Genomic DNA, 13,047 nt, shown 5'->3' on the forward strand with positions numbered 1-13,047 from the left:
AGCTTCCGTGCCTCTTGGTTGTCTGATGTGAGGAGCCGCTCTGAAAAGTGACCCTGTAAATGAGCCTGTTTATTAGCTCTCACTGCTTTCCCTAACATCTGTACTCAGTTTCCAGGTAAATTGTGGCTTCTCCCGGCTGCTCTGCCGAGAGGATGGATTCTGGCTGGGAAAGGCTGGCAGAGAATTCCTCTGGTTCAGGGGGAATCTCTAACGGGTGGTGGAGGGAGGCAGAAGAAGCGTTCCTGTGCCAGCTGACTTTGTTAAGAACTTTATGCAAGGGCTATAAGCTAGAACAAGCCCCCAGCCACTCTCGCTTCGGCTTGTGCTGGCTGGCACTGGGTTAAGACGCCACTGTGGTCCCCTCCTTCCTGGCACTCAAGCAAAGCTCACACGGGGAAGAGAATCCCGCCTTCGTTTTTCCAACTGCCAGCTTTGCACACTTCACCACGGCTCGGGTCCTAAAGCCAACGTGGGCTCTTTCTGCCTGCTGCATCATCCTCAGTCAGCCTCTGCCGAGCAACTGCTGTGAGCAGCACCATCAGCGGGCAAGTAAAATCAGTCAGCGGCCCACATTCTGTGAGCGGGGCTGTGCCCGGGGTGGGGAAGGCATGGCAGGGCCATGCTGCTGTGACAAGGGTAGAGCTGGATTTGGGGAGTGTCCTAATGGTAACTGGCGTGGGTGGGGCTCTGTGAATTGGGCGGGTGAAAGAGGGGGCAGCTGGCTCTGACAGAGAGTGGTCTGAGAACAGGATCACATAGCTGTGGCCAGGCTGAGGCAGGGCCTGGTGTGAAGACAAGTTTCCTCTTCACTGGAGGAGAGGATTTGGAGCAGCTTTCTGGCTCTGACCAGCAATGAGCCAAGGCCCTCGCCTCTAAGCAGGAGCCAGCCCCCTTCTCGTGCTTGTTTTCACATGGTGAGCTCCCCCACTTCCTTCAGGTACACCCCGCTGAGACTGTAGCTTCCATGAGCCCCAGCCAACAACCTCACACACCTCCCAAGTCCATCAGCAGAGTTTGTAAGTTACACGAACCATGGCTAGGGTCTCATGGAACCTGTAAGCGCAACAGCCACAATCTGTATTACTCTTAACATCCACAAGGCTGGTTCTCCTCCTGCTTACACTGGTTTTAGACTGCTGTAACTCCGCTGACTGCAATGGAGTTACTCTTGATTTACACCCGGGGTGCCCGTAATCTCCACAGAGACCTTAGTATAACTCCCAGAAATAAAAAATGTGGGATTGCCTTGCACCTTGAGCAATCATTTACACTTGTGCAAAGTGCACTTGTCTGAGCTGTCAGCACTTCACACCAGTTCTGCACAGGTATAAATAACTCCACAAGGTGCAATGCAGAACAGAATCAGACCCTTGAGTTGTACAAGCGCTAAAATTTTCAACATACCCTTAGTAAAAATAGCCCTATGCCAAATTCTCATAAAGTACTAATAAATACATTTTTATATTTCTAGCTTCTCTAATTATTATATTTTATGTCTATATCCATTAAGAAAACAAATGCATGCTGGAAGCTTTTACAAAAAGGAAAGAACACTTTTTTTTAAATCTCTTATCGGGCTAGAAACTGAACCTGAAAAATGTGAGGGAAGAAACGTCTTGGAAGAAGTTAGATGTTTGTTTGTGTGCACACACAAAACTGGGCTGACAATCTTAATTGTGGAGTAATGGAGCGTCACACCACGGTGTTTAATATCTGCTGGAAAAGCCTGCCCTCTGCTGGAACAAGAGAAGTAGTACAAAGAAATGGATTCATGCGAGGCTTTAGCAAAAGTCATGATCGATGTAACATTGCATGTGATATATGACAGAAATGAACATTGTTTAATGTTTAAGCAGAAAAGGAGCAAAAGTCAAGACAGTGCAACATTCAGGCTTTATACCTTGCTCCACGTATGCAGTTTTCTCAAGCATGTCCTGTATATCTCACCTAAAGGTTTACCATCCTTTTATGATAACCAAGGCAGGCCTTGCCTCTTCAGACACCCCAGCAAGTGCCTGTGTGTTAGCTTGGCTCCCTCAAACAACTCCCACCTCTTGAGAGACTGTTCCTTTTCAAAACCTGTCAGGGTCCTTTTGCTCGCCTGCATTCCTAGGCCTTTCCCTATTCTGGCATTGTCTCTTAGCAAGCCACAAATGCTTGCAGAAAAGTGGCTTACCTTTTGCCATTCTTTTTCCTGCCTGACAACTTCCTAGTAAACTAAACCAATACATTCATACAGCAAACATCCCAGTAACCAGTCAACATACAGTAGTCATAGCTACAGACACCACTGATATGGTAGACAATGTAACCTCTCTACACACAATACATCATTTGAAAGCTTATGTCTATTTTAAGATGAGCTGTCAAATGATGCCATTACCATAGAAACTGGGATAAACAATGATGTTAAAATGACCATTATGAAATATTTGCATTTGCTTCTGTTAGTTTAATGACCCTATGAATTATTTTCAAGACATAAAATTGGATTTCTTTGCGACCTCAAATCATCAAAACAAAAAGGGTAAAGCAAAATCTAATCATAAATTTGTATGGGTATCATTAAAATTTAAATAGCGCTTGTGACATTTCTAGCCCACATCATTCCATCATCTTGCTCATTGTTATGAGCTCTAAGGAGAATGAGTGGGGTACCACAGTCTTCACTGCCTTAACATTGCACAGTTCTGTGCAGGGAAGATTGTTCTGACTACAGACACAGATGATTATAGAACAACCTCTACTGGTAGAGACACAAATAAGGTCCTGTAGAAGCTCAGATGCCATTGGGCCCTTGAATACAGGAAGTCGTTCACCATCCATATTTTCCCATCCATGTTACCCTGGTGATCCCAATATCATGTTATCTCCATGATCCATTTTGGAAAGTAGTGAACAGCAGGGACCAAAACTGCTACCAATTTCTTTGCTCCATCAGGTGGCCTAATTACTATGGTTCCTTTGATAGCGAGAGACCCAAAGGCCATATTGGCACATACAGCATGCAGACGCATCCTTGTGTCAACTTCCTCTTGAGTACGGTACAAGTCTCAGGCTTCTTCAGCACCTCTACTGGTGATGGACTTTGCTGCTGACAGCCAGAGACCCAAAGGCTATATTGGACAAGCCTCCAGCAAGAAGTACAAGTCTCAGGCTTCTTGTTGGACAAGCCTCCAGCAAGAAGGAGTGCTTGTGTTGCACATGCTCCCGCGCTCTCAAGTGCATTTTGAACCATATAGTCAGAGGAATTTTACAAGTGATGGCTTGTTGGATGTCATGTTTAGAAACTTTTTCCAGGAGGTACAGGCACCCACCCATCACCTGGTATGTCTTGCATCCAAACTTAGCTCCTGTCTGGAGCTGCCTTCCCTCAGTTTTCACAGAGTTACTTTTGTCATATCTGTCAAAAAGATTTTGATTACAGAATGAGCTCTCTCAAATCATTTTAGGACCTGCCTCAAGTACTCAGTAGCCAAAGCCTTGAATGTGTGGAATTTGTCTCCAGCCATCATTTGAATGACAGCCAGGGCATCCCTGACGGACACTGTGGTTTCTTTGTTGCATGCTCTTAGCTCATGGATTCTTTCAGCTTGAGTTTCCAGCTGATGCGCTAATTCATCTTTTTCTGTTCTTCTCACTGTTCCATCAGCATGGAAGAGCAACAAAGGCCAAGGGTGACTAAGAACAGTTGCCATTGAAACATCATTTCTGCATCTTGCTAAGGACATTGTGGAAAACAATTTCTGGACTGACAGCTGCTGTGATTGTCCCTCTCTTACCACACCTAAATTTGGTCTTCTTGGCCTTGTCAACAAATGTTTTGGTGCCTGATCTCTTGACTGGCCTGAAGAAGCTATGGGGCCCATCAAAATGAAGTGCTCCTCTCACAAATCTCTCCATTTGTTCTTTACCAACATCTCCTATTTTCAGTAGCAATCTTTGTATGCTGACGTTACAGGCAGTCCAACAGACATGTTGGTAAGCATCTCTGGATGCGATTCAGTATCAAATGAGTTCATCATGCTGTTGATGACATGGTTGGTAAGAGTTGCAGCCTGCTGGTCATCCCTTGTCAGTGCAGAAGCAAAGACGTCTGTGGAGTTCATCTTCACTACTTCTTGTTAGGCCACTTTTCTCCTATAACTTTTGCATATTCACCCAGGTCACGTCTTGTGAGGGTCCCTCTGACAAGGACTGGCTTCTTTCTTGTCAGTCCTACAAACCTACTGCTGCCCTTTAAGTCTTTGATGACAGTTTTCTCTCTTCCTGTGTCACTCTATGTTCCACTGAAAGAATATCACAGAACCAAGGTCAGATACTGCATCCACACCCGCAGTCACTGCATTTGACTGCGTAGATGTTGGCTGGTTGAGTGCTACTGATGGAAACTGCTCCCTACAGATTCAAGACAGAGCTCTGCAAAGCAGAAAGCCTTTTGTGAAGATTTACTGCTCCTTGAAATGGTAGTGATGCTCAGTCTGAGTGGCTCAGTACACTCTTGGCCTGGTGAAGGCTTCTATACTGAAGGTAAAAGGCAATTTATCTGAAAAGCTTCACACTTCAGCCACTTTTCCTACTCCCAAGTCTAAAAAAATAATGGTTAGGATGTTTTCTTCTTCACCTTTATTGAAGCTGAAAACAGCTAAATTACAATCTTTTTCCCTGAAAAAATGTATCCCCTTTGGACTAACAGTCAGAGTGCAGCCGGGGGCTGATCTCCAGCAGCTGCTCCAGCTCCACCCCTACTCCAGCCCCAGGAGGGCTGACACAACCCCGACTGCTGCTCCGGCCATGCCACTGCTCCTGTAGCAAAGGCTGACAGCCACTGCTCCAGCCCCAGGGGAGCTGACCCAACCCCGGCCACTGCTTTAGCCCTGGGGCCATTCCTCTAGCAGCCCCAGAGCTGACAGCTGCTCCAGCCCTGCCCAGGAAGAAGTCCCGGAGGTCCCGGGAAAGTCATGGAATCTGTGACAGAATCATATCCTTAACCATTATGGATGCTGCACCAGCTCCAAACATTCTACAAAATCCTACAGAGCAGAAGCTGTCAGACAGCCCTCTTGCAGCCAGGATAGTTGACAAGCAGAGGCTGCTCCTCTGAGGCTACAACAAATCACAAGTGAACAGACTATCTTTAGAGAACTATCTGAAGATATAACTGAGAGGAAAAATGTGACTAGCACACTTCAGGCTAATTTGCAAGGCACAGTGAGTGCTATGACTATAACTACAGAGCAACGGGAAAGGACCACTCAAGCACTGCAGGAGAAGGTTAATGATCTCAAGTGAAGATCAAGGAGAAATAATCCAGGCACTGTGGGTCCCTCAGAGGTGTGGAATTTTTATCCACCATGCTGCCAGCACTTTTGTCTCTGCCCCCAATCAAAACTCTGATATTGGGAGAGCCCACCGCTCCCTCTCAAATGCAAAGTGCCAGGCCATAGCATTAAGATTTTTAGAACACAATAGTAAGGAACCGATGCTTTAAAAAGCCTGTGAATGTAAAATCCTACGGTGGAAGGGACACAGGGTGATGATGTTCCTGGATTACACCAAGCCCCTGCTGGAAGAGAGGGCAACATTCAGTAGATGAAGAGCCCTGGCCAACAAGTTGGGTTTGGACGACTTCATTTCCTTCCCTGATACTTTCATGGTTAAAAAGGAGGCAAGAGTCTTAGGCTCTGTCTACTCTACAGCCTATGTTGCCATAACGTCTGTCACTCGGGGGTGTGAAACCCCTCCCTCAAGAGACATAAATCACACCAACCTAAGCACTCGTGTGCACGGCAGTATGTCAGTGGGAGAGCTTCTCCCACCAACGTTGCTTCTGCCAATTGCGGCGGTGGTTTTGTTATGCTGATGGGAGAGTGCTTTCCCGTCAGCACAGAGCACATTCACCAGATGCACCACTGCAGCACTGTACATATCGACGCGGCCTTAGTTTTACGACAGCAGAAGAGGCTGAAAGGATCTGAGCTCACTACAGCAGAAGTTATGGACAGCAACAGGATGCATTAAAACAACTTTACCAGCCCAGTGACTGCAGTGTGGGAATCCAGCTCCCAGTCGAGCAACAAACTGTACAGGGCAAGCGCACTATTCTGTCTGCCCCTTCCCCTCAGTTCTATTTCCTTGGTCTTCCCAGGTGCTCCAGCAGAGGAGCCAGCTGAGGAGCAAGCGGGTGGGGAGAAGAATTTCATCTGGGATTGAATTGTCACCCTCCTGGCCCTCCACCCAGACCTAGGAAGCAGCTCTGGCTGCTGCTGTTAGCAGGCAGGGATGTCACACTTTGGACACTGCTGGTTTGCCTGCACCCACCCCATCCCCTCCATGGCTCCAGTGCTCCGAGAGCCTCTACCCCACCTGATGATTCCGCCTCTGGTTGGTAGGCACCAGGAGTCCGGGCACAGGACACACACTTTTAGTACTGTCCCTCCCCACTGCCTTCATTTTGGGTGAACGCCCTCTATCAATCTTTTTGAGCCTCTTGAAAGGCACCAGAGAGTGGGAACAGTGCCAGATCATATTCGGTGCCAGGGAATGCCAGTGGTGGGATTCTCTCAGTGCCTAGTCCTTCTTCAGCACCATAGATGCTCTAATAGAGGCCAGAGCACTCCACACTGAGGTACTGGGTGCCAGGTCCCAGTGGCCTGGGACCAGAGAGCTGCCTCCATGAGGAGGTGTTTAAGTCTAACATTCCTCTCCTTCTCGGACCTAGGATGGAATCCCCTGTAAATATTATAGTGATCAGTTTGATGGGATTCATCCAGGCATTTCAGGCAGGATTCGTGGGGGGTCGCCCTTTAGAATAGGTTTATGGAACTTCCTTGGTTGCTCCTTCTCCTCTTTCAAATGCACTGCACTCGGATTACTACCAATTCCCTGAAAAGCAATTACGAACTATTGTGGCAGCCAGAAATACTCGATGCACTGTGTCTACTAACTTTAAAAATCATACCAAGGCCTCTCTCTGGGGGTAACTCAAAACTCTATATAGCAGTGTGATGAGCTGTTCACTCCACACTTGCCCTGAAAGGATTAATGAAGACAAAGTGGGGGCTAATTAACCCAACAGGCCACAGCTGAGTGGAATCAAGTGGCTGGCTAATCCCCTGATTGAATGAGAAAGCCCAGCTGAGGAGGAAGGAACTGGATGGGGCTATAAAGGCAGGAAATTGGTAGTAGAGAGGGGCTGCTGGGAAAGACTACATTTACTCACTGGGAAGAGGGAGGAGGATTTGGAGTTGGTACACATAGAGAAAGGCGAGGAAACAGGAGTTGTAGAAAGAAGTCCATGGAAGAAGCAACAAGGATTGCAGGAAAGCAGGCCACAGTTGCAGGTGTAGGTTCCCTGGACTGGAACCCGGAGTAATGGGTGGGCCCGAGTTCTCCTACTGGCCATTGGGGAAGCAGCACCATCAGAGCCATGCTGGAGAAGACTGCCTGAGACTGTTTGTGTGGAAGTACTTTGGGTAACCCCTGAAATGGGAAACCAGATAGTGACCCGGAGGGCCGAGTCACAAAGAGGAAACTGTGGTTCCAGGAGCAAGGGGAGCTGCAAGGTGAGACGGGATATGTGAAGACACTGCTGGAGGAGGGCACAACACCTGTCCAGAGTGAATCCCCAGGAAGATGTGCCACCACTGGTGAGCAGCCCCAGGATAATTGGTGGAGAAAGCGGGCAGTGACGGTCACCCCTGATACAAGGGGAGTTTGAAAGACTGTGCAGATGATTGCACCTGATACAAGGGGCATGGGAAAAGCTGTAGAAGAGACACTGGGGGCAAAGAGAAAATAGAACTGCCGTGTGCGGAGGGCAGGTGTACTCTTCCAGGCTGGACCACAGAGTTTTCACTCCCAGTGACGGGAGCTGATGAGCAACAAAGGGGGATACAAGCTCTGATGAGACAGTTTCTAGAGAACCAGCGGCAACAGTGGGAGGTGCAGAGACACCTCCAGAGCTATATGATACAGTTGGTTGACGAACAACAGTATTTTCTCAAGACCCTCCAGGAGGTGAGTAAGGGCCAGAGAAGCTGGGGCAAGAAAAGAGGTGCCAGGGTCAGGAGGCCAGAAGCCCAGGCAGGGCATTGTTACACCTGTGGGAGGAGGAGACACTAAGAAAAAGTGCCCAGATTGGGAAGAGCAGGAACCTAGCCCCAAGGGAAAGAATGCAGGAAAACCCCAAGATGTCTGACCTGTGAAGAAAACAGGAAGGGGGCAGCACTTGTTTCACCTGGGGGGAACCAGGATGCATGAAGAGGAAGTGCCCTCAGAGACAGAACAGTAACCCAAAGAAGGGCAGAGTCCTGACAGTGGATGCGAAAAAGGAGACAAGCCGGGGAAAGGGTCAAGAAGTGCCCAGAAGGAAATGCCAGATACCTAGAAGGGGTGCACTGAGGTTGTGGAGAAGGCTGAAGGGACAGAAAGGGAGAAGAGAAGAGAGACTGGATAGAAGGAAGAGTCTCTCAGAGGTCCAGTTGAAGGATATGGGGACTAATACAGAGACTAATCGAGGCGAACTGGGAACTCAGACCCTGGGAGAAGGGGTGCTGGGAGAGCCTCCAAAGCAAGAATCAGGGCTACAGAAGAAAAAGTGAAAGCCACCAAGCTGGCCTTGCAAACATCATGAGAAGATGCAGAGTTCCAGAGAGAGAAATTCAGAGACAGCATGGAGAAGAATGGTAAGTTGTTCCTCATGGTGGAAGACCTGAAGCATGAGTGGGATGACCTGGAGGTTCAGCTGCGGCAGCTCCCGGGTTGTAGTCTTGAGGGGGAGAAGGTATATGATGGGGTGTTTAACCTACATTTGCCCTGAAAGGGTTAATGAAGACTAAGAGGGAGGCTAATTAACCCCAACCGCCACAGCTGAGTAGAATCATGTGGCCAGCTAATCCCGATTGAATGAGGAAGCCCAACTGAGGAACGAGCTGGATGGAGCTATAAAGGCAGGAAATTGGCAGCCGAGAGGGGCTACTGGGAAAGGCTACAGTCACTCCCTGGGAAGAAAGAAGAGGGTTTCTGGCTGGTACAGCTAGAGAAAGGAGGGGAAGCAGGAGCTGTAGGAAGAAGTCCAGGGAAAGCAGGACACAGTCGCAGATGTAGGTTCCCTGGACTGGAACCCAGAGTAGTGGGTGGGCCCGGGTTCCCCTACGGGCCACTGTGGGTGTGGCACTATCAGTACCGTGCCACAGAAGACTGCCTGAGACTGTTTGCATGAAAGGACTTTGGGTATCCCATGGAAGGGGAAAACTACAGGGTGACCCGGATGGAGGGCTGAGTCACAAAGAGCAGGCTCCGGTTCCTGGAGTGAGAGAGGCTGCAGGGCCAAACGGGATGGGTGAAGATACTGCCGGAGAAGGGTGCAACACCTAGCCAGAGCTAATCCCCATGTCAGTCAGAAGGAGGCACGACCAGCAGTGAGTGCACTCCATAACAAGCAGGCAATCCCAGCCTTTGGCCAGATTGGATTAGGAAAGGAATTTTGACCATCAGCCAATTTATTTTTCTCCCTTTTACAATATTAAAAGGAAGGTCCAATCTAGAGACTAAGGGCAGATCTACACTGCTGCTTAAATCAATCTAACTTACATCAATCAGAGGTGTGAAAAAGTGACAAGTTACAGCGACCTAAGCGCTGTCCACACTGGCGCTATGTTAGCAGCTGATGCTCTCCCACTACCATAGCTTCTGCCTCTCACAGAGGTGGAGTAATTATGCCAACTTAATGGCAGTATTACATTTTTCCGATCAAATAAAATGTGTTCCAAGCGAAACGTGTCATGTTAAATCGGCTGGATGTTAAGTGGGAGCTGAATAAAGCTGAAAAGCTTTGGCTAAGCAGAGCACATAACGGCTAAAAGACTAGCCCTGCAAACACGGAAATCCAAAGAGCGACCCAACCGCAGACTGGAGCACAGCCACCGCCGGTTGGGGCCAGCGTGGGAAAACTTGTCTGTCCACCACAACGTAACAGAACTAGCCACGACAGACTCACAGCGACTGGCCAGGATGCTGCTTTCCTGCAAGCAGCGGAATGATCTTACTAAAGGCAGCATCCCCCTCCTCTATTCATCCTCCCCACCTCTACCCCACCGCTCAACTCTCTACCCATCCTGCCTCCCCAGCCTCTCCACTCTCCTGATGGGCTGCCTCGGCTGCCCAGAGCTTAGCACAGAGCTTGGCTGCAGTGCGCCGCCATGCAGCTGGCCCAGGGTGGCTCCCCCAAGCCCGGGAGGGGCAGGGCCAGAGGTGCTGGGACGCTGGCCTGCCTGGTGCTCTCCATACAGCGTAGCTAGGTTGTGGCTGGCGGGTAGGGGCCGCTCTCCGGCAGGGCAGGGTCTTTGCGGGGCAGGCCCGCGGTTCTGCCCCCAACAGGTTGCGGGCACAGACTCACCTGGCTGCCAGCCCGCCATGCTGCGGGCCGGGCCCCGCTCCCGCCTCGCGCACAGGCTGACCCGGGCCGCGCGCTGCGCCTCGGTGGCACCACTGTTTGTGCCGGTCTCCAGGGCAACCACCGGGGCTCGCGCCTGCGTTCCAAGTGGAGGTTGGGGGCAGGGGAGCCGTGGCCGCCTAGGCCTGCTCCCAGGGCGCACTGCAGGGCCCCATGCTACTAGCAACAAGCGTGCAGGGCCCCCGTGGCCATGGGTCCAGAGACCTCACGGCCAGGGGCTGGGACAGGGCCTCCTAGGAAGGCTCACCAAGCCTTTACCCGCTAGCTCGCTTTATTGTAGACGTAGACTAGAAATGCCCCCTGGCCTGCTGCCCAGATAGCTGCTGTGACGCTGCCCTGGGTGTGGGAGGTATTGCAGAGCAACGAGGCAAGGTGGCACATCCGGCAGAGTTCAGAGGTGCCCGCCCCTCTACTGTAAAGCCATGGCCGAAGGCCCTGACCAGAGAGGAAGACTGTTCCAGCACCTTATTCGCCCAACACTTATTTCTTCTTTTCTAGCTCTCTGAAGCCAGGCCCAGTGCAGGCTGCTGGATCCTTCCGCGTGCACAGCCCCCGCCGTTTAAACCAGTCCACAGCACGGCTAGGTCCTGTCTGCACTGGCCAGGGAAACTGTATTCAAACCGAATAGCTAGAGAAATTTTAACATGGGGCCTGATTTTACCAGGGACTGGGCATCTGCTGCTGCTCAGCTCATGGCAACCAAAGGTACTCAGCATCTCACAGAATCAGATCCCCCGTTTCCCTTTGTAGGCTGGGCCCATGCGTGAATAGAGGCAGGAAGTGCAGATCGGTGCTGTTAAACGTTTTGGGCCCATTCTCCACCCTTACAACATGATTTGTTAAGGAAGGGTAACACACTGTAGTGCTGAGCGTCTTTAAACCGTGATGTGAGGAAACCAGAATCTCAGCCAGAGGTTAGGGGGTCCGTTACAGGAGTGGGCGGGTGAGGTTCTGTGGCCTGCGTTGTGCAGGAGGGCAGACTAGATGATCATGATGGTGCCTTCTGACCTTAAAGTTTATGAATCTATTACCCTACTAGCAGGGAGAGAATTTAAAACCGTGTTACTGACAACGAGCTAAGATCATGCATAGCAGCAGCTTGCTCTCAGTTACGCACCGGCACTTGGCACTGGCAGATCTTTTCCTACCCTCATCTCTGAAATATATTAAAAGGTCACGTATTCTTTTTAATTAACGGATGGCATCAGGGCTCTGCCCTGCCAGTTAAGAATGACATACTTTTTTTCCTTCTGACAGTATTCCAGACTTGTTGCCGACTGTCACAACTTTATCGTGAGTCTCATGATATTCGGTGCTTTCTTTAAAGACCCAGCTTCTGGAGTCCTACAATTACTTTGAGAAATCTCAGCATTCACTTTAAAAACAAGTTTCTAGCCCTCATGATTGTGAAGAAAAGCTTAAAAATGTGACCCCCTAAAGACAGTCACCAGAAGACAAAGAAAAGGAGCCCTAAAGTTATTTTTAAAATCTTATGATTTGAGGGGCCTAACTCATGAATTCTGAGTGCTTGGAAGTGATAATGCTGCATCTGCATGGTCTTCTCTTTCAATTGATTCCAGTTTAAGCAAGTGTTTTTTAAAGATTTTTTTTTTAAATTCATGAATAGCTATCTAAGAATTTGTAATGGCTATAGCTGCCGTAGTGTTTGTCTGCTTTCCAGTCCCCTGTGCCTGTCCTAGCTGGAATTGGGAGTGTCAGAGTTCTAGATTCTAAAGCCAGAACAGATCATTATGATCAGCCAATCTGACCTCCTGCGTCGCACAGGCCAGAGAATTTACCCAGTAATTTCTGTATTAAGTCCATAAACTCTGTCCTGAGCTATCATCACTTCGTTTTTAGCTTAGGGCAAAGAGCACAAAGGACAGCAAAACAGAGCAGTGGCGGTGTCTCTGAATTTGGTTTAAAGTTCTGTTCCAGTAGTCAGTCTGCCAGAAAAATCAGTTTTGGTCTGTAAGTCAATACAGACCCATATTTTGTATCAGATCTGCTCCTGGAGCTAGGGGCTCAGCACTATATAGGCCGAATGGTGAGGTTGGAAGTTTGGCACAATCTTAGTTTTGAATTGAACACACTTTCTCTCTCATGCTGCTTGTTGGGGAATGACAAATCACACCCCCTTCCTTTCCCCAGCCAAACAATCAACTCCCAGGAGTAGCCCAAGCAATGGTTGCAGATAAGGGGAAGTAGCAGGCAGTCACTGGTAACCTAGGGGAGAGTGCTAGCCCCCTGAGTAGGGTCCTGGAGGTGGGAAGGTAAGTAACAGTGAAGCAGCAGTCTGGAACAAGGAGATGTGTGCAAAGCGGAGGAAGAGCGGTCTTTGGAGAAAGAGAGTGGGAAACCTGGGACCAGGATGGGGTGCAGAAAGGGAGGGGAGAGAGAATGGTCCAGGGGCTGCAGGGAGGAATTACAAAGGAAGAAGCCTACAATCTAGATGGGTGTGAAAGGGTCTGATTTTGTATTTAACAGTACCAGAGTATAATAAAACCTCAAACTAACTCAACCAGACCATCGCGGGGTTCTGGAATATCAGCTAAGCAGTCTGGTCAGATAAATGAAATTCAGACAAGTGA

At 49.3% G+C, this 13,047-nt stretch overlaps 1 protein-coding gene across 1 annotated transcript in view; it reads right to left on the bottom strand.

Moving 5' to 3' along the window:
* The window catches only part of SPMAP2L (sperm microtubule associated protein 2 like), a 32,355-nt gene extending 21,937 nt beyond the window's left edge, over positions 1–10,418 (bottom strand). The window contains exon 1 of the mRNA XM_067557261.1: positions 10,400–10,418. Coding sequence (XP_067413362.1) covers positions 10,400–10,418 — 19 coding nt within the window. The remainder of the gene's footprint in view (positions 1–10,399) is intronic.
* Between the last annotated feature and the right edge of the window lie 2,629 nt (positions 10,419–13,047).

Source organism: Emydura macquarii, unplaced genomic scaffold (genome assembly GCF_026122565.2).
Source record: "Emydura macquarii macquarii isolate MOO-44397 ecotype Brisbane River unplaced genomic scaffold, CSIRO-AGI_Emac_v2 contig_1790, whole genome shotgun sequence".
Taxonomy (NCBI): Eukaryota; Metazoa; Chordata; order Testudines; family Chelidae; genus Emydura; species Emydura macquarii.